This window comes from Mytilus edulis, chromosome 12, assembly GCF_963676685.1.
Source record: "Mytilus edulis chromosome 12, xbMytEdul2.2, whole genome shotgun sequence".
In the NCBI taxonomy this organism is placed as follows: domain Eukaryota; kingdom Metazoa; phylum Mollusca; class Bivalvia; order Mytilida; family Mytilidae; genus Mytilus; species Mytilus edulis.
In genome coordinates, this window is record NC_092355.1 from 73422032 (window position 1) to 73443658 (window position 21627).

General features: G+C 31.7%; 1 protein-coding gene across 1 annotated transcript; it reads right to left on the minus strand.

Annotated features, from left to right (window-relative positions):
- Positions 1-208: 208 nt before the first annotated feature.
- On the minus strand, positions 209-21604 carry LOC139499108 (tetratricopeptide repeat protein 39C-like). The gene is made up of 14 exons (XM_071287794.1): positions 21350-21604; positions 20601-20649; positions 18507-18644; positions 17174-17729; positions 15964-16061; positions 12885-12978; positions 11934-11988; positions 10144-10196; positions 8710-8819; positions 7291-7414; positions 6021-6118; positions 3356-3460; positions 2950-2988; positions 209-2142 (listed from the first exon to the last, which is right to left on the minus strand). Exons 1-14 carry the CDS (start codon positions 21505-21507, stop codon positions 2059-2061), a joined length of 1761 nt encoding a protein of 586 aa, XP_071143895.1. The 5' UTR covers positions 21508-21604; the 3' UTR covers positions 209-2058.
- Between the last annotated feature and the right edge of the window lie 23 nt (positions 21605-21627).

The following is a 21627-nucleotide window of genomic DNA, read 5'->3' on the forward strand; positions in this document are numbered from 1 at the left end:
ACAATGTTGATATTGCCATCACTGCTGGAAACAGCCTACCTATGTTTTGCTTTTAATGGTTTACTTTTATAAATTGTGACTTGGATGGAGAGTTGTCTCATTGGCACTCATACCACATCTTCCTATATCTATCCATCAAGACAAGACTTTTTTTTTATATTGATGATCAATAGTGAACTTTTCAGTATGAAGGTTTAAAAGTCAGAAATAATTGCCCTCATTTATTTTATATGATTTGATTTGTTTATCAGCTCACACACACGTGAGATATATTTCAACAAATCAAATTGTGATTTCTAAATAAATTTTTCTCAAAAAATGAAAAACATCTCTAAAAAAATTATAAATTTACAGTGACTTAAATGCTGTAAAAAATTACTGACATGGTTTAAATACAAAATAAATCTACTCTATTGTGTCCAAGGGTTCAAAAATATATCTTCTGTGAGTCAAAGGTCCTGGACTTATCAATCTTAATTTCTATGCTTTTCTATCTCTCATAAAAAAATCGGTCATCTTTTCTCCTTCTTTTCATTAAAATACAAATGAAAATTCAAAGCTTATAATCAGATATAGATAAGCTCCTATGGTGTTAATTTTAATTTGTTGCTTTCACAGGATTGACCAAGTTCAATTTGCAATGACTCTTTTTGCACATCATGTTTCGATTTCCTCTGGCGGTCTATACAAAATTATGATGTTCACAACAAAATCAAAATATGGAATGTTATGAGTTTAAATATGAGACTCAGGAGGTATTGAAAAATGGTGAAAAACCCACTAAACATATTACAAATTTTCAAATGTGAAGTAGCTTTAAACTTTCCAAATTTTCAAGTTACCAGATTTTCTCAAAAAGGTCAATCAAACAAAATTTGGAATGACCTTACACAATATAAAACAGGTCCAGGACCTTTAACCTTTGAACCCTATTTCTACATCTGTGTATCACATTTATAAATCAAATCACAGTCTAAATATAGTTACTACACACTGATCATATGACGTCATATTTTTAATCTCATGATTGTCCAGTAAAACAACATAACCTTCTGTTTACATTGAAGAACCACTCCCTTTTGTACAGTTGTTCTTATGTTAAAGATACATACATGTATAAAGGTAGTACATTCCTCAAAATTAGTACAGGACCGATAGGACATCTCCTGAAAAAATATATTCGATCCTGACGATTTTTGTTAATTATTTTATTTTTATTACATTCCTATGAACATTTTAAAAAATAATTAATTCTGTCCTATAAATGCAAAACCCCAATTTCTATGACTTGTATACCAAATTTTTCAATTAAATTGTACAAAAAGTTCATAGCGCAAACAATCAGAATTTCACTGGAAAATGTACCATTAACTGACCATAAATCTTAAGTCCAAGATAGGGTCCAAGATAGGGTCTGAAAAAGGGGGGGATACATTTTTGTATTATTAAATTTTTTAGGCGATTATTCTATATTGATAACCCCATCCAGACCTTAATAGATGTATAATAAAATCAGAAAACAGCTTGCACCCAATTAGTTTTTCTTTTACCATAAAATGTTAAATAAGAATTTTTTTAAAGATTGTTTAGTCTTTGTAATATCTTGACAAAAACGATGACATAAAAGAAATAATTTTATTTATAATCATGACAGCTTAAATCATCGGTGTATCTCAGAATGAGGCTGGTTCAAAATTTTCTGACTTAGAACAAAAGTTATGTCATGGATTTTATACATTTATATTCTATTTAAGTATTTTAAATGCCATAAAAATCAAAAATAATATAAAAAAAAAATACTACATGTTCCATGACAATAATATAGGAAGTACCTGCTTCTAAGAAAGATAACTCTCATGAAACCAATGCCTAGCACTAAAAATGAAAAATAATAAATTACAGTATAACAATTTTGATTCAGTGTGTAGAACTGACTATCAACAACATTAGAGACAGTTTACTACTATAATCTCAGTTCTTCCTCTTTGGTTGTTAGATCTATCCAACCTATCCACTTTAATCTCAGTTCTTTCTCTTTGGTTATTAGATCTATCCTACTTATCCGCTAGCTTTTAACTGCCTTAGAGCATTATTTACTCGCACAGTTAGTCTATTCTCAAAGTCATAGTCTTTATAGTTATCCTGAAAAAATAAACAGAAAGCAAAAATATAATATTGGAATATTGAATAGAGCAATTTCTCCAACAATATAATAGACAGTTCAAATGGTGGCTGAAAATAACATGTCAAAATTATTATGTGGGGAAATTTAAGAGCAATTTCTTCAACCATAAATAAACAATTCAAAAGGTCTATTTATTAAATGGCAAAAATATGTCAAAATTCAAATTGTAGTTGTATAGAAAACACTGTCACATATTCATTTCCCTCCTTTCAAGTTAGTGCACCATAGGCAAGAGTACTTCTAAATAAAATAATGCAAAATCTTCACAGAAAACTAAATTGTATGCAGGAAATAGATAACACCATTTTTCTATTTATTGATTAATATCATTTCCATTTGCAGAAAAAAAATAATACTATCTTTTAACATGCTTCATGGGCAAACTGGAACCCTGCATCCTTGAATAGACAAGGTCATTAAGCCAGTTCAATTCTTAAGCATATGTCTGTATTTTTATGTACATTCTTCAACCCTACCAATGAAATGTATTAGTTTTGTTTTATATCAAATTTATTAAAGCCATGATGCTTCAATTAAGATATTCATCCTTTATACTCAAAGTACCAAAATGACATGTCTGAAACCAAATAATTTCACGTAAAGATAACGATTAACTTACCACACTTTGCTCAAAATACTAAATTGAAGCAATATTTTGTCGTCTTAACACACATACTTTGGTAGAAAGATAACAATTAAAATCAAGCCAATAAAATTGCAACACATTGGTTATCTTAAATGGATATAAATCGTTGTTAACAAACCTTAATTTTCTGTAAAAGATCTTTTGCTTTTCCTTTTGTCTGAAATTATGAAGAATATATGTAAGTATGTTAGGAAAAGTAGATTTTCCCCCATTTCCATTCTCAATTTTATTGATTAAGAATTCTTGATTATTAATCTGAAATGGGCCTAAAAGATAATTTTTAATTGTACAGAAAAGAAAATGAAAACAAACATGCTGTGTAATTATAATGGGTACACAATATTTTTAATTTCGGGCACGCCTTTTTCTAGAAAAGTAAAAAGAAAAGTTTCTCCATAGCAAGTAGATTTTTCCATTCAATGTGTACAGGAAATCAAATAATATATATAACCAACAGCAAAAATAGTATGAAAGCTTTTCCTGCATTTTCTTTTTGTTTTGTTTGTCATACATTGTTGTCTTACCTCGGGAGATTTCATTTTAATGGAAGCTATTTCATACAAAGTAAAGGCTGGTACATGGTTGTCATCCTTCATGCCTTGGTGTCTGGCTAGTGACTCATCTAAACACTACAAAAAAAGGTCAAAGGTCGAATCGTTCAAAATTGTCAATAAATAGATATAAGATTAGGTGTGAGTGCCAATGAGACAACTCTGCATCCCAGTCACAATTAGTAAAAGCAAACCAATAAGTATAACCCTTTTTTAGAGCTGTTTACATATATTTATTGTTGATTGATTCTTTGTTTGGTGTTTAATGGCATTATTAACACTATTGGCTATTTTGAAGCTGTCAGTTTTGTTTGGTGGAGAAGCCATGTTGCCATCACTAACACTATTGGCTACTTTGAGGCTGTCAGTTTTGTTTGGTGGAGAAGCCATGTTGCCATCACTAACACTATTGGCTACTTTGAGGCTGTCAGTTTTGTTTGGTGGAGAAGCCATGTTGCCATCACTAACACTATTGGCTACTTTGAGGTTGTCAGTTTTGTTTGGTGGAGAAGCCATGTTGCCATCACTAACACTATTGGCTACTTTGAGGCTGTCAGTTTTGTTTGGTGGAGAAGCCATGTTGCCATCACTAACACTATTGGCTACTTTGAGGCTGTCAGTTTTGTTTGGTGGAGAAGCCATGTTGCCATCACTAACACTATTGGCTACTTTGAGGCTGTCAGTTTTGTTTGGTGGAGAAGCCATGTTGCCATCACTAACACTATTGGCTATTTTGAGGTTGTCAGTTTCGTTTGGTGGAGAAGCCATGTTGCCATCACTTACACTATTGGCTATTTTGAGGCTGTCAGTTTTGTTTGGTGGAGAAGCCATGTTGCCATCACTTACACTATTGGCTATTTTGAGGCTGTCAGTTTTGTTTGGTGGAGAAGCCATGTTGCCATCACTAACACTATTGGCTATTTTGAGGCTGTCAGTTTTGTTTGGTGGAGAAGCCATGGTGCCATCAGACCATTGACCTTCTGCACAAAACTGAAGTACAATTTTATTTGATTAAGATGAGCACTCCTGCTATGTAAGGGGTTCAAACTCAACTTCATCATTGAAGATCATACAGTGGGGGTCTCATTTGGACCCCATTGGGACCCCAATGAGATCCACTACAGTTACATCTATGTTTTGTTATCTTGTGTTTTAAGGTAGCTGTCTCATTGAACATTATTATATCATATTTTTTATTTAGGCCAAAAAAAAAATATGTGTGTTTCCTATTACATGGAATTTCAAAATAGGGTAGGTAGGTGTTTTTTTCTTTTTTTTTTCTTTTTTTTTTTTAATAAAAGGGGGGTTGAAATTCAACATATATATTGTAAAAAAATAAAATAAAAAAAATATCAGCTGATTATGTAGTCATCAGTAATGATTAAATGTGTTTGCAGTTTTTAAATCCTATATTTATTAAAATAAATCATGTAAATTAAATGTCCTAAAATATTTATATGAATCATTATCTACCATCCATAGTTAGTGTCTTTATTTGTTTTGTAAACAAATTAATATCCATTATTTACATTAACACACAGCCACAGGTAAACGAATTTGGCTATAAATAGATCAAGCATGTTTGTGCAAAATCTCCAAACTAAAATCGTATTTGTTACAATTTTATTTCTTTAAATAATCAAGTTTTAATTTATGAAAATAATCATTATTGATAAAATATAATTGCATAAGGTTTACGTTTTATGAAGACTATTTATTTTTAGGTCATGGTTCTAGAGGCTTCCTAACTAATTTGAGTAAAATCCAATATGGCGTCCATGACCATGTGTTTACTTCTGCACTTGTGAAAAAAATATTTCTGACCGAAGTCAGATTTCTCTTGTCAAATGGGATTTATATTTACATTGCAATAAATTATTCAGAAGGAGGTACATTCTGTTAAGATTATATTTCTGATTCTGTGAGCATTTAAAGTTTTATTAAATTCTCCCAACAGCAGCGTATACGTACTGATCTTGTCAACCGAGTCTTGTAAATTCAAACCATTTGAAGTAAAAGGGCATCATGGTTAAGGAAGATAATAAATTAAGACAACAATTTATCAAGAAATAGTTCTTTTTTATTCAGTAAAAAAGAAATCTTCTTGTCTGCAAGATTGTAAATTCGCAACTTCCGGGACCATTTTCTGTCAGAAAAACATTGAAAATATCCAATTGCGTATGGAATTGAACAAATTTACTGCATTTTCTTATCCGATATTCAATTGCACGATGAAATTAACAAAATATTACAATAACCATATTCGTTTAGCCAATATCCGATTTTTTTCAGAAATCGTAAAAAAAAAGTTTAGGGTCGGGATTTTGGCTGGAAAAAAATAGGGTAAGTCGGGTAACCGGAAACACACATATTTTTTTTTTTGGCCTTACAGTGATAATCTTAAACAGATACAATTTTTAATATTTGACTGATAATTAAAGAAAAATATTGTTTTATGTCAATTTAGAAATAAAATTGTCAAAAAGCTCTTGATTAACAAATGATTATAAGTATTTCAGTAAATTGGCAAGATTCACTATGTTAATGTTATAATAATTAGATTTCCTAAACAGATTAAATTTTGTAGGAAACACCCTAAAAACAGTCTTATACATGTTTCCTCATGAATAAATCTTACTTGTAAAGCATATTCATCTTGACCCAATTCTTTATATATAGCGCCCTCTAGTAGACACTTTAGGTGGAATACATTTTTATCTGTCTGCATATCACATACTGAAAATACAATTGCATGATAAATATATATTGTTAATTCAGTAACAATTTATAATTATTACAGATATATTTGATTTCTATATGTTTTAAAGACTTATTGGGAGACCAATAAATTAAGGATGTACTTAGGTGAGGTTTTGGAATTTGTGACAAATGTTCGGACTCCTTGGTGTTTTTCCATACAATACAATGTAAAATATTTTGCCCCATAACACCCATTTATTTTTTCATATAAGACTAAATAGCCCATGAAAGGTCAATTACCAAAATTTTAGAAGATTCTTAATTTTCGTTCTTTTGTTTTGAGACCTTATAATACCAATGCAAATATAAGGTAAAAGTCAGATTCAGCCTTTTCCCGCCATATTTTAAATCCCAAATATCTCGAAAAGGAGGTCCATGACCTATCAATATTTTTTGCTTATTTTTATCCTTAATTGATGCTCTACCAGATAATGGTATCAATTTTAACTTCTTAATTTATTAATTTTTACCTAACCTCACCTAAGTACATCCTTAACCAAAAATTAAAGTGAACAAGTAAAAGTTAAAACTATTCATCAGACAGGTAATGTTTAAAATTAGAAAACATTTGTAGTAAAGGGAAATAACTCTTAAAATTTCTGGTACTTTATTTCAGCAACTTTCATAAACATGGAGAGTTGTCTTAGTTTAAACATATTTATTTATAGTGGATTGGGAAACAAGTTTTGCAACTTATATTAATCCCTTTCCACTTTGCGGGTGCGAGTGCTGCCTAGTATATAGCGGCATAAGCCTGCTCTTTTTCGAAATCTACAAGGGTGTCTTTAACGTGCAAGAGATATGACTCTCTTTTAACACGGGTCAGCCATTTATCGTCCCCTTCCGACGGACTATCATCGTTTCCTCGAGACCATACTCGCAAATGGTGTCAAGGGAGAGCCGAAAATTCAGTTCCTACAATTTTCATCCCAGACAGAAACGGAACCAGGAACCTTTGTGTTAGAGTTGCATTGTCTCATTGGCACTCATACCACATCTTATATCTATCTAAGAAAACTAGTATCCATTAAAATATACTTATCAAGAGTGTAAGCTCTAATATTATTTGCAGGAAAAAGGGATAAGAGGGACAACATATACAAGACCTGAAATTTAAAATTTTAATTTTAACACATAACTTTACACACCATCTAAAAACGGTTTAAGTTCGTCCTCTGTACATGTAGGAAGAGCATGCCATAGGAATATAAGTTCTAAACTCAGCAGACGACAGATCTCCTGGGTAGGCGGGTTCTTCTTCATCTTTTCTGCCTATCAAAAAATAATGCTCAATATATTCAAAATATTCAAATAACATTCAGTTCAACCTGATCCTTTGTAGGGGGTAGGAGGGGTCCTGATCCTGAAATCCCGGGCTTAAAAACACGAATTCCAGAGGTCCCGAAATTCGAAAAAAGAATTTCCTGGATCCCGAAATCCCGAGCTTAAAAACACTAGATCACAGAGTCCAGGGAGATAAAGGTCCTATCCCCTCTCCTTTATCAAGTATACCATATACTCTGGATTCAATACCAATTTTCATAGATTAAAGAAAACTTACATGGATATTTAAATATCATGGTCTTACTGAAGTCTGCATAAAAGCCTTTAAAAAATTTATTCACCTGTACCCATTAAGTCCATGAAAATTGGTATCCATTAGGAATTTTGGTCCTCAATGCTCTTCAACTTCATACTTTATTTGGCCTTTTTAACTGTTTTGGATTCGAGCGTCACTGATGAGTCTTTTGTAGACGAAACGCGCGTCTGGCGTATATACAAAATTTAGTCCTGGTATCTCTGATGAGTTTATTGAATAATAATGAATCCACAGTAGGCTTAAAGGTAAATAACGTATATAATAGTAAATTTAAATAGGCAAAGCAATTGACGTAAAAAATCTCCTTTCATTTGAAATTGTTTTTTTTAAATAAAATAGGGTTGCCAAAACTTTAAGTCTTTTTTTTATCTTTCACAATTTTTTCTATGTCTCAATAAAATCTTCTGTGTATTCCCTGAAAGGCTGAAACAAGTAATTTGCTAATTTGTCTATCAGTTATTCCAGATTTAATTGTAATATATACTGTGAATTCAGCGTTATTAGTGGGGTACCCATGATTTTTGAGTGATTGGTGAACCCCAAATAAAGGGTACAATGTAGTGCAAGTATTCAACATGTTCAAGGCAATTAAACTATGGCAAAACCACAAAAATACAATCTTTCCTCAGTCCAGGAAAATAAATGTATCCACAGTATATACAAACACTCCCACAAAAGCTCAATACCTTTCACAATATATTCTTTTTTCTTAGAGGCATGTTATTTAACTGATCATCAGACAAACAATTTGTTTGCTAATTTGTCTATGGGCTTTACCATAATTTATAATTGATGGGATATTGAAAGACACCTAATATAAATATAATTTAAATATATTCACACAAAAACACATATTTTTTTTTCAATTGTACTGTCGGAGACCATGGGAAAAAGTGCCTTCCAACTCCCCATACTTTTAATTTTGGAATAGCCCTATCCTAAAACACACTGTCTATTTATAACTTACCCTCCTAGAAACAAAAGCCTCAATCTGGTTATTTTTCTTTTTCAGCAGTCCTGGGACATCTTTTAATGTGTCTTTAGCACCTTTAACATCCCCCATAGCACCAAGAGATACTGGAAAATAAACATATATAATCATGTCTTACCTTATATACTGGAAATCATTACATGTATTACTATACCAATTAATATTTATGAGTAGAAAAATAATGCAAATACAAATAACTTGAGAATGGAATTGGAAATGTGTCAAAGAGACAACAAACCGACCATAGAGCAGAAAACAGACATAGACCACTACATGCACCAATGGGTCTTTGTATACATGTATGTTAACAAGAATGTGTCCCTAGTACATGGATGCCCCACTCGCAAATGTTCATGTTCAGTGGACCGCACAAAATTGGAGTCATAACTCTAATTCGGAATTAAAATTAAAAAGATCATATCAGGCCTCACGGTCATAAAACTTTCGAGCATGATTCTTGTACTCAGACTTGAAAATCAACCAATCAAATTGCTGAATTTCATGTTTTGAGCAAGATTTTTGTGCTCAGAGCACTGAGCAAAGTTTTATGCCTTCAATTGTATTGTTGAATACCATTTGTGGGTTGCTGATATATTGTATTGTAGATATTTGATTTTGTGGTTTAACCGAAGATGTAGTATGGGCTGATAACAATGTTGTGCCATCTATCAGCTGATTAAAGTCACACCCATTCCACATATTAATATTCCTGATCAATGATAGCACTTGAACTCTCTTCAGTGTGAAGGTAAAAACACAGTAGCAACAAACTTGGTGAAGCAGGAAACGAAAATATATGTTGACATTTCAACATTTATGCAAGTAACATACACAGGAACTTCTATTAGTTGATTAAGAACATTTAAATTGTCACTTAACATTTTTCTTATTATGGTCTTATGTTTTGAGGTGTAAAGACTTGTTGCACAATCAGCATGTGGTAATTGTTTACCTACATTTTCTACATTAACAGGTAACTATGTGTATGTGCTTTTTGATACAGCCAGTAACAACTGCAACCAATGAAAATCATTACCTTGTCTCCAAAATTTTATCTCAATCCGCCAAGGGTCAAGAGGAGGGAAGTGGATCGTAACCCTTGGCTAGCAAAGATGACAATTAGCAAAAACACTAATAGGATACTGTTTTAAAGTTTAGGTGGACAATAAAAAAAAAATACAATACACCTTTTTTTGCTTTTTGTCTGCCATTACGGGACATAACAAATATTCACTTTAAAAAGTTTGATGTCACGAGAAAATGTCTTACTCAACAAAAGAAAAGTGACATCAATATTTCAAGTGAATAAATTATCAGGTCAAGTGTCACTAATTCAAAAATTGCTATATAACAAGATCTGTTGAAATTTTTTATTTTTTTTATTTTAGTTTACTCTAGAGCTGTACGTACCTCCCATTAGATATGTATAATAACACTTGGACCATTTAGTCTCATCCTTTAACCTACAAAATATTCAATATTTGTTAATCTTGTCCTGGTCAATATGCATGTAAGTGTAATATACCTGAATTTATTTAAGGGACTAAAAGTAAGGTTTAAAATTCTGTGTATATGGTTGCAATATACAAAAAAAGGTGATAATAATATAGTTACATCCATACATTGATAATGGATAAGACGGAACAGATCTGGAACATACAAACTCAACATACACAAATCAGGAGCGGATCGAGTCATTTTAAAAAGGGGGGGTTCCCAACCCAGAGTAAAGGGGGGGTTCCAACCAAGGATCCGGAAATTTTTTCACCTAATTTCGGTCATTTTCATACAACTTAAAAGTTGATGCCCCTTTTCAAAAAATGATTGTCAAAATCACATTACTGCATGAGACTCATTATGAGTATGCTCATACTCGATCAACATGTTCGTAGCATCAACAAACTTGTTTCACTGTTGCATCGCATTTACTTCATGATTTGTCCTACCATTTTCCAAAAATCGTTTAAGAGCAATTAAGGGAAGGCAACAGTTTATAAATAAAATGATTTTAATGACTCAAAACGATAATATTCTCAGTTATTGCTTACGTTTCCTTTGATTCTGAAGTCAAAATTCAAACCGGATGTACTGCGACAATACTAAAACGAACAATTCCGGACTCATTTCCGGGATTAGTTTTGTTTATCCAAATCACAGGAAATCATCGGCTTTTTAATATTTTACCTTTAATAGTGTAAGAATATTAATTAAAATAGGTGCACTAGCTTTATTTAGGATGAAATTATTTTATATTTACAATAAATTGTCTAAATCTGTGGAAGAGAATTTCAAACATGCGTATTACATAGTAAACAAAGCACGTGTGTTAGAAGTAAAAAAATATTTTTTTCTACGTAAATTAAACCAAGTTTTAATTTAATTTTAAATCATAATTGACAATTGTCTGACCTGTTGAGTAATTAAATAATGAAGCCAGTTGGTATGGAATTTTTATTTCTTTATAATAATAGTTTGGAGCTTGTGATTAATTGCCAGGTGTGAATTAAAAACACAGGTAAAGAGATTAGCAATCATTAGCCAATACCTCCCCGAGGCATTAATATAGTTATAAGGAGGGCCCTCAGGATTATAACACTTTAATGAAGTGGCAGTTTAATTACAGGAAGTCGATAACAAAACAAAAATATAATCAAAATGGCGATTTTGAAAGTCGATCTCAACGAAATGACCGAAATTATTACGGTTGAAAAATAAAATTTGACCTAAATCCAAATTAAAAGTTTAGGACATAATAGTTTCAGTTTAGGACATGACTGGCAAATATGACCGTTTCCGGACCCTTGGTTCCAACTATATGCTCCCATTCAAATGCATTGATCGTCCAAAAAAATGCGAGGTTCCAATCCCCCGGAACCCCCCCCCCCCCCCCTGGATCCGCAAATGCAAATAAACAACAAGAATAGTACCAAGTGTTGAGGTTCTTAAGATTTCTGATTTTTTTTTTATTGAAAATGAGTTGGTTTAAACAATATTTTATTATGAATCATACAAATACATTTTATAAACACATTCACAATAAGAATTCAGAAACAATATGCTTATATTAATCCATCTCCTTAGATATGAGTTTAAAGCTTAACCCTGTTGATTACAGGTATATACATATATATTAAGGCCTCAAAAAATATATGTCTGTTTACAGTACTTAGAAATATAATAAATCACTGGAGTATATGTACCTTGTGAAAGCTCCAAGAGACTCTCTCCAGTTTAACTTCATAATGTTACACCAACCTATTCAAATATGAAAATATAAAAGGAATTTATAATAAGTTAAATCATAAGCTTCTTTATAAAATACTGTAATTGTGTAAATACAGAAATAATGGCATGCATTCATAAATGTGTACATCATGTATATAGAATAGTTGTATTCTTAAAATATAAAATTTATGTGTACATGGCTTAAAAACAGGTGAAGCAGAAGAAACTTTTAGTATTTCTACCTTGTTTTCAAACAGAATACATATAAAATTTAATTATACCTGTACTTCATGTTCAAATGCCAGATTTTGTTTGGCTTATACAAGGGAGATAATTTACTCAGTCCCCTGGCTCAGCTGAGTTTATTTTTTAGAATTACTACCTCTTGTACAAATCAAAATTTATTATATAAACAACAATCAAACAAATTATAATCTAGAATTTTCAAGACAATGCTCAATTTCTACATTTTGGCCTCAGAATTTTATTATAGATTGCCAAAATAATTTTAATACGTCTTTCAAGGTTTTTGTCAATACATGTATCATTATCATGATTATGTACATAATGTCAAAGTATGTCCTTTCAATTTCAAATTTGAAAGACAAGAAGGATAGAACATTCAGTATAATAAATTCAAAAACATATATGAGATGGTTAAAGAGCAGGTACCTCTTGTTAAAAACATTTGCTTTGGATGACAATCATATGTTAGTTATATTATATTTCAAAACAAGGTATGGTTGTTCTCTTTATACTGAAGCACTTTAAACTGTTCCTAAAGAAATACTTTGAATAAAAGTCAACCATTATGAATTTGAAATGAGTAAATTAAATTTCTGTGACCCTGTATTCTTTTCACATCATTAAGTTAGTTACACTTTAGACGAAATCAAATACAATATTTAATAAAGGAACTAGTTTACCTATTTCATACAAATTCATAAGTTCCAGTTCTTTCTGGCCTTTTGCTGCCTCCAAAGCTCTTCTGTATAATTCTAATGACTCATCAGTCTTTTTCTACCAAAAGAAGAAATTCATAACTTAAAAACACAGAAAATTGCAATAAAAAAAACTTTATTGAGAAGTACATTATAATGATAAAATGGAAAAATGTGAAAATTCTAAAACTTATGGTATATCAAACGTGATCATAACCTGTATTTATCTTTTAAATTCAAAAAACATTTTTGCCTGCAATTCATATTTACTATTTTTTTTAACACCACTTTTACATGTTTTAAGCAATACATTTAGGCTATTTGCGGCAGCCAATTTATATTGGTGGAAAAATCAGAAGTGCCCGGAGAAAACCATAACTTTCGATAGGAAAACTGACAATCCTAGTCAATTAAGATTGGAGTTGAGTGCACCCACATGAGCGGGGTTTTGAACTCACAACCCCAGTGTTGACTGTCTAGTGATTACAGTAGTAACAACTTAGACCACTCGTCCACCGAGGCATCCTAACTTTGTTTGATAAGTGTTCCACTCGTCCACCGAGGCATTCTAACTTTGTTTGATAAGTGTTCCACTCGTCCACCGAGGCATCCTAACTTTGTTTGATAAGTGTTAGACCACTCGTCCACCGAGGCATCCTAACTTTGTTTGATAAGTGTTCCACTCGTCCACCGAGGCATCCTAACTTTGTTTGATGAGTGTTCCACTTGTCCACCGAGGCATCCTAACTTTGTTTGATAAGTGTTCGTAAAAGACAAGATTTAAGTTTGACATAGGGTGTGTTTGGATATGGACCATAATTTGGTATTCAGCCTTTGGTTTCTTTTTGTATCCTTTTTTATAAGTTCTAAAACTTTAACTTTTATTCTGTGGGTTGTGATGGTGTTAGAATAGTATTAATGGAACAATTGAGTTTTTCAAGAAAAAAATAATACATTTTGATTCACTGTTTACATGACAGGAAACCAAACAGGAAACCAATCTTTATTTTCTTTATTTTGCACAATATATTTCAAAAGACATAAATGAACACCATTACTAGTGTTACTTGCTTCATGTTAATATTTAAAATCTATTTTCAATGTTAAATTAAAGATTTTTTTAAACGCGACAGGAAACCATAAGAAACCGAAAGCATTTTTTAGTTTTATTTTATTGCAAAATCTGCTTAAAATAATCTGAACAGTATACTTTTTCTTAAAATCCATTTTAAATGTAACAGTATTATAAAACTCCTAAATATGTGCTTGTTTTGAAAACAATTAGTACAATTTATTCAGAAATTTCCATATTTTCTTCATTGATACAGGATACCATAATCGTTGTATCTTGATGTTTTAGCCAAAAAAAATGTATTTATATTTGGTTTTGAAATTCCAGTTATATACAATTTATTCCAAATCATTGACAATGTAAAATTATTTAAATCCAGTAAAGAAAAAAACTTTTAATTTGGAATTAAAATCTTTAAAATAGGCACCATGTGATATTTGTGACTTGTACACCATCTACATGGTTTCCACATTTTAACCTACTTTAGTGGGCTAAAATCAATAAAGTACTTCCTTTCAAGTCATGCATGGTAAAAGTTTACTTCTCCTTTGACAAGTTTATTGCGTTTCTGAAAAGTGTTTGCAGAACATGAATAAAAACAAATAATTAAAAATTGTGACAAAGATACCAACTTTGTACATTCCAAGTGTAACGGTATATTAACATGTATTTTTTATTAAATTAACTTTATTCACCTAAAATATCCAGTAATATTTACTGCTGAAGCAAAATCAATCTAACGAGCATCGGCACAATGATAAGAGACGTAATGTCTATTGAATTTTCCAAGGACCCTTTACATCGTTATCAGAAAACAAAGTGTGTTATAACGTCTGTCAAATCTGAAATCGATTTTGTCAAGTCATTGGGCATTTATTTTCACACAAGATCGTATGTAACATTATGCACATAGGAAAAATAATAGACCCCCGGCGCAATCTCTTTGAAAATTGTATTTTCCTTTTTTAAACAAGACGAAACAAGTCTACAGATTATGTTTGCTAACATCCCGTTGGAAACAAAAACAATGTGTAGACCTAGTATTTCATACATTCGGCCGTAAGGGCGTGATCACATGTTAGTCACATGTTTCACGTATGACCGGAAATGATTAGAACTTAACAACAAAAACAATTTTAATAAAAAAAAGGAAATAACTGGACTTCTGTTTCGTTTGAAATGTAATGCATAACGATAACGTCATTTTCTAACTTAATTATTACGAAGAACAAAACTAGAATGTAAATCATCTCTGATTTACCTGTTTGAACATCTCGCGAGAATTCATATTTGCATTGTTATATTGTTATAAAGAATTCTATTACAATACAACAAAGCAGATTACATCTTCTAAAATTTACGTTATGAAATTGGAAACCAAAGTAACGCTAATGTTCTTACACCTGCTACAGAAATACTTATAGTTCTCGGCATTTTCTTCTGACTATTCTTATTGGGTGATGTTCTTTATTATTTGAAAGCAAAAGTTACGAATTTGCCGGTGACGATTATCTATAAATCAGTCAGCGTTATGCACTTCGGAAGCGAAAAGTAACGCGAGAAACGACACAAAAATATGGTCGTATAATCTTTAAAATTTGTTAAATTCAATTTTTTTTCTAGGGAAGAGTAGCATACACTTGTATGTTGATAAAATAAAGGCATCTTTAGATGTAGTTACAACTTTTCTTACAGTAATACACATTTTTATCACTTTTCTATAGTTATAGGAAACGAGCCCAATAGCAAATTATGGTCCATATACGCCTGAGGCGGCCTATGGTTACCCATAGGTACCTATGGTTTGATATTTTATACACAAAATATCCAACCATAGGACGCCTCAGGCATATATCCAAACACACCCCTTCATTGTACACTGTATTTGTTAATATTTATTCTCATTATTATTCTACAATGAAATATTAATCGGTCCAGAATATACAATTTTGGTTGACAGAATTCTTCTTATATTATATTTCATATATTTACCCTTAGTCGTTGTATTCTACCGCGGAAAAATAAAAATAATGCTGAATTTTCAAATTCTGATTCTTTCTCTGCGATAATAACTTCTGCATCATGAGTGCCTGAAAGAGGGAAAAATATAGTCAACATTTTAGCAAACTATAATTAGACCAATACCATTTATCATAAATATAATATTCATATTAACAAACTGCCTATCCTTCAAGAGCACCTGGTTTTTGGTTGGGTTGCTGTCTTTAGTTTTCTATGTTTTTGGTTGGGTTGCTGTCTTTAGTTTTGTATGTTTTTGGTTGGATTGCTGTCTTTAGTTTTCTATGTTTTTGGTTGGGTTGCTGTGTTTAGTTTTCTATGTTTTTGGTTGTGTATGTGTTGCTGTCTTTAGTTTTGTATGTTTTTGGTTGGGTTGCTGTGTTTAGTTTTGTATGTTTTTGGTTGGGTTGCTGTCTTTAGTTTTCTATGTTTTTGGTTGGGTTGCTGTGTTTAGTTTTGTATGTTTTTGGTTGGGTTGCTGTGTTTAGTTTTGTATGTTTTTGGTTGGGTTGCTGTCTTTAGTTTTCTATGTTTTTGGTTAGGTTGCTGTGTTTAGTTTTGTATGTTTTTGGTTGGGTTGCTGTCTTTAGTTTTCTATGTTTTTGGTTGGGTTGCTGTGTTTAGTTTTCTATGTTTTTGGTTGGGTTGCTGTCTTTAGTTTTCTATGTTTTTGGTTGGGTTGCTGTCTTTAGTTTTCTATGTTTTTGGTTGGGTTGCTGTCTTTAGTTTTCTATGTTTTTGGTTGGATTGCTGTCTTTAGTTTTCTATGTTTTTGGTTGGGTTGCTGTCTTTAGTTTTCTATGTTTTTGGTTGGATTGCTGTCTTTAGTTTTCTATGTTTTTGGTTGGATTGCTGTCTTTAGTTTTCTATGTTTTTGATTGGGTTGCTGTCTTTAGTTTTCTATGTTATAATTTGTGTACTACTGTTTGTCTTTTGGGTTCTTTTCCACATCATATAGATACTTAAATTTGAAGTTTTCCTATGACACATCATCAGTTTTTTTGTTGTTGTTTTTTTCCACTGATAAGTTTGAATGACCCTTTGGTATCCATGATTCCCCTTAAGACATTACAAATTAGTTAAGGTATGGTAAGGGGAAATGCATGTATAATATTTTTTTGCCTAATCATTATCACCATCAAAACTATGTCATGTATGTATAACAAAGATAAGATAAATTTACCTGCGTCGTAATCATTAGCACCATCTAATGCAAAGAACGGTCGTAATACTGTATGGTACCATAGCAATCCCAGGGTAGCCAATGGGGCTTTCATATCTTTGCTATGATTGGTAAAATCTAAGGCTGCAAGTCCAGCCTCTCTATCACCCTCAAATCCTAGAAATTCTATCAGTTTTAAAATCTTTGGTGGAACCATTGATATACACAATTGAAAGGTTCCGTAACCAAAGTTTACAGCTCCTAATAAACGCGAAAGGACATCGTGAGTGAGTTCATTATCGTTGCTGTCGATTGGTCCATCTGAGCTGACCCCTGAACCAGCACTAGTTAGACTGTTTTGAGACTTGCTCTGTTTTAATTTAGAAGCAGCAATGAGCTGATTAACATCTTTGTGAAGTTTTTCGTAAATCTTGTATGCTTTACGAAGATACCAACCCCCTTTGATATAACTTGAAATGTCCTGATTTGTGAAAATCAATATCCCCTGATATAAAATGGAATCTGCCACTATGACTTGTCGTTGTATTTTATCTTCAATACTAATTGTTGTCTCTCCCTGTCAAATATGTAAAGAAAAGAACAGATAAATGTTAAGTGTCCTTGAAAAAACTTGCCTTATATGGCAAAATTTAAAAAAAAAAATAATTAAACAAAAATAATCTGATTTTTGTAAAATACAGACGTAAATATGATAAAATACATTATATTCTATATCAAAATGAAGTCTTACACATGTACATGAATTACATATTACTCTCGAAATTTGCACATTTCATGAAATATCTAGACCAATTATGATCTGCTTTATAAAAATCAAAGAAGGAGGACCTTAATTGCTTTCTTTATTATTTTTTAAATTTGTTTCAAGAAATATCTGTGTTTTTAGATTACTTCTAAAGGTTTATATCTGTTTTTAATATTTACCTTATATACATGTTTATAAACAAAGGGAGACAAGTCTACAGTGTAGCTTCCTTTCTAGGTAATGCCTACATCATATTGATACATATTACTCTTGAAATTTGCACATTTCATTAAAGATCTAGACCGATTATGATCTGTTTTTCCAAATCCAAGGAGGAAGAGGCTTCCTTTATAGGTACCGGTAATATAATGCCAACATCATATAGAAAGATTGAAATTTTGCTGAATTTTTTTTCCTCCATATTAGAAATCGGAACTGATTTTCTTATGAATTGTGTTATATATATATGGACATGCGGATGTAATGCTATTATTTCTAGAAACAAGCTTTCAAAATTCCATGTTTACCAGGATTCTATAATATGTATAAGAAGTGCATGAGAACACAGACATGAAATGTTTAACAAACCTCCTTTTTCTTTTTTGATTTTAATTTCTTTTTCAGTGATTTGAAGATACCAGAATCAGTGTCACATAATTTTTCTGTTTCTTCTAATTTTTTCAAGGCTTCTGCCATCTTCTCATCTTCAAATGAAATCAATGCTGTCTGAAAGATTAGAGCATATACAATAAATAACTTTTTAAACAACGTCTGAATAATTTTTTCAACAAATTCAAATATTGAACTTCTGAGACATTCCACTGGTTCAGATTTCTCTTTATTTATATTCATCAACTATCTATTTCCTTCCAGGCTTCCATACATTTAATGTGGTACATAACACTACAGGGAGATAACTCTGTAAAAACCAGCTGAACATTTTAATTAAAATACTTGAGAGTCGTAATGAGGGTACCTTCATGATGAATAACAGTAAATAATCTTGTCGAATGATGTTTAACGTAAATTTTGGAACATAAAGATAAAAATTTACACTTTCTTTCAGTCTTTAAAATAATCAACTGATTTTGAAGAATCACACTTTCATTTTTTTAAATATGGGTAATGATCATGATGTGGATATTTCTACAAAGCAGGGTAAAATTTGAACCAATTTGACGCTAACAGTAGCCGTAAATGACTGTTTAACACCGGAAGGTACATGTACAATGTAAAGGGCATTCCTACCCTCTTTTATCATGTTTATTGTTAAGGAAATATCAAGCTTCTCAATGATCAAACTTAAGTGTAGTTCATTCAAACTGCTTTATATCTTATCAAGTATTTCCTATAAAGTGTGTGGTTCAAGTGTTTTTATGATTTTGTCAAAGGGTCAGATACAATATTATGTCAAAAGTTTATGAAAATTAAACAGCCCAATTAATTTTAGTTCAGGTTTTCGGTACCACCTTAAGTGAATGTATCTTGCCAAGAAAACTGTCAGTTATTGTAGCTTTCATATTTCCACTTTTTTTTTATCAATTAATTAAGTAAATCTTGAAAAATGTTCAAAGACAACAAACAAGTAGAAAGAGGGGACCAGTTGAAAACAACAAACAAGTAAATAGAGGAATCCTGTTGAAAACTACAAACAAGTAAATAGAGGGGACCCGTTGAAAACTACAAACAAGTAAATAGAGGGCTCCTATTGAAAACTACAAACAAGTAAATAGAGGGCTCCTATTGAAAAATACAAACAAGTAAATAGAGGGCTCCTATTGAAAACTACAAACAAACAAGTAAATAGAGGGTACCAGTTGAAACTTCGCATGATTAGAAGGTAAATCGCTGTGTCCACATGATATAAAACACATACATGTAAGCTGATTATTATTTAGGTATACAGTGATACTGTCACATTAATCAATTAAAATTAATAAAACAAGAAATAATAAATTTTTAGGTTTACAAACTCCATTTTAAATGGAGATTGGTCACTACATTCAAAGGTTAATCAATTTCGAGGGTACCGATTATTTCAAATTTTCGTGGATGCTTAATTTCAAGGTTTTGCCAATGGATGTATACAAGCCTATAGAACATTGTAGAATAAGTGTTATGTTACAAAGTTAAATTTCTGTTTTACAAATACCCACAGAAATTGCTATCCCACAAATAATAACCTTATTAAATAATATTTTTAATAATGTGATATCATTCAAATAGAATGGCAACAAGGGTACTATAAACATACTACATTTTGATGGAAATTTGAAGAAAAAAAAACTCTTTAAAAGACAATTTCTACATCAAACGGATACATTTACAACAAAATCTATGTCGATAAAAAAAAGTCCTGATCCGAGGGGGTCTCATTGGGGCGATCCCGGATCCCGCTTACTGTTTTGTCAGATTCCCGTATCCCGCTTACACTATGTACGTAAGCAATTCTCATTTTTTTTTACATTTCCCGGGTCCCGCTAGACCTCATTTCCCGTTTTCACGACACAATAATTTGAATTTCACGTGTCACGCTTACAAAAAATCGACAATCCCGCGTCACGCTTAGACCCCAAGGAGACCCACATCCGAGTCCTAATCTCCTGACCAAAATTTCCAAATTTCCTGATCTGAGTTTCACAATCCATCACATGTATGTTATTTGACTTTCTGAGTACTAACCATAAAATATACAAAGCTGTGACCAGCATGCATCAAAGAACTGTCATTTCTGAAAAATATATTGAAATACTCAGTCTACATGTATTTAAATTATTAGTATATAAATGATATATGCAACAGTAATACCAAGTCTTGAAATATGTTTGACATGTCCTAGGTCATTTAATTCTGTGTTCAAAAATTTTTTTGTAATTTTTCTCTATGAAGTCTTTTTATATATTTTTTTAACATTATTCTCTTTTCTAAAGCTTGGTGTAAAATATTGACAACATAATGGCTACTATAAACAGCATTCAAAGTACTAGTAGCCTCAGACTCCGTGCATAGGTGGATCCAGGAGGGCCCAGGCCCCCCTTTCGTGGAAAAAATTTGGGTTGATTATATATATCACTGAAACATGACTGGAGCGGGTCCCCCCTTTGGTCAGTCAGCGTTCCCCCTTTAGGAAAAGTTCTGGATTGCAGTGTAAATTAAAATGAGCATAGAGCATGACATGAAGGAATTATATCTTAATTTTAACCTAAGACAACTATCATATTTTTATAACACCTTTAAGATCGTGCAACTTAGTGTTTTAAGCAATGACAAATGAATAAGGAGATTGCAATACAAAGAAATGGAATACTGAGCAAGTGTAAAAAATGTTGTAAGTAACAAAACAAAACTCATCTTTTCGGGCAAGTGAGAAATATATACAACAGAACATTATTGGAGTGTACGTTTCTAATGAAAACAATAAGGGGGCGTACTTGTATTTGTCAAAAAGAGCTTGTGCCTCTTCAAAACCATTGTTAAGTAACATCCTTATTCCTGACAACGCAAGTTCAGAGTCATCCTGGCCAAGGACACTTTCTGATTCCGAACTACCCATATCTGTCATATCTGACATTTCAGATCTTCCTGCCATTTTGAAAATGTGTGTGTATAATCAGCTGGGAAGTTTATTTTTCAGGGTCATGTTCTGTAACGATGTCCATAATTTACTACTTCCGGTTTGGAAGAGAACCGAAAGGAATTTTATTGCTGA

Coding starts and splice junctions, on each gene's coding strand:
- LOC139499108 (XM_071287794.1), bottom strand. CDS start 21,507: ATGGCAGGAAGATCTGAAATGTCAGATATGACAGATATGGGTAGTTCG. Junction 17,730..18,506: donor AATCAAAAAAGAAAAAGGAG/GTTTGTTAAACA, acceptor CATATTTGACAG/GGAGAGACAACAATTAGTAT. Junction 10,197..11,933: donor TCTCTTGGAGCTTTCACAAG/GTACATATACTC, acceptor AATATTTTGTAG/GTTAAAGGATGAGACTAAAT.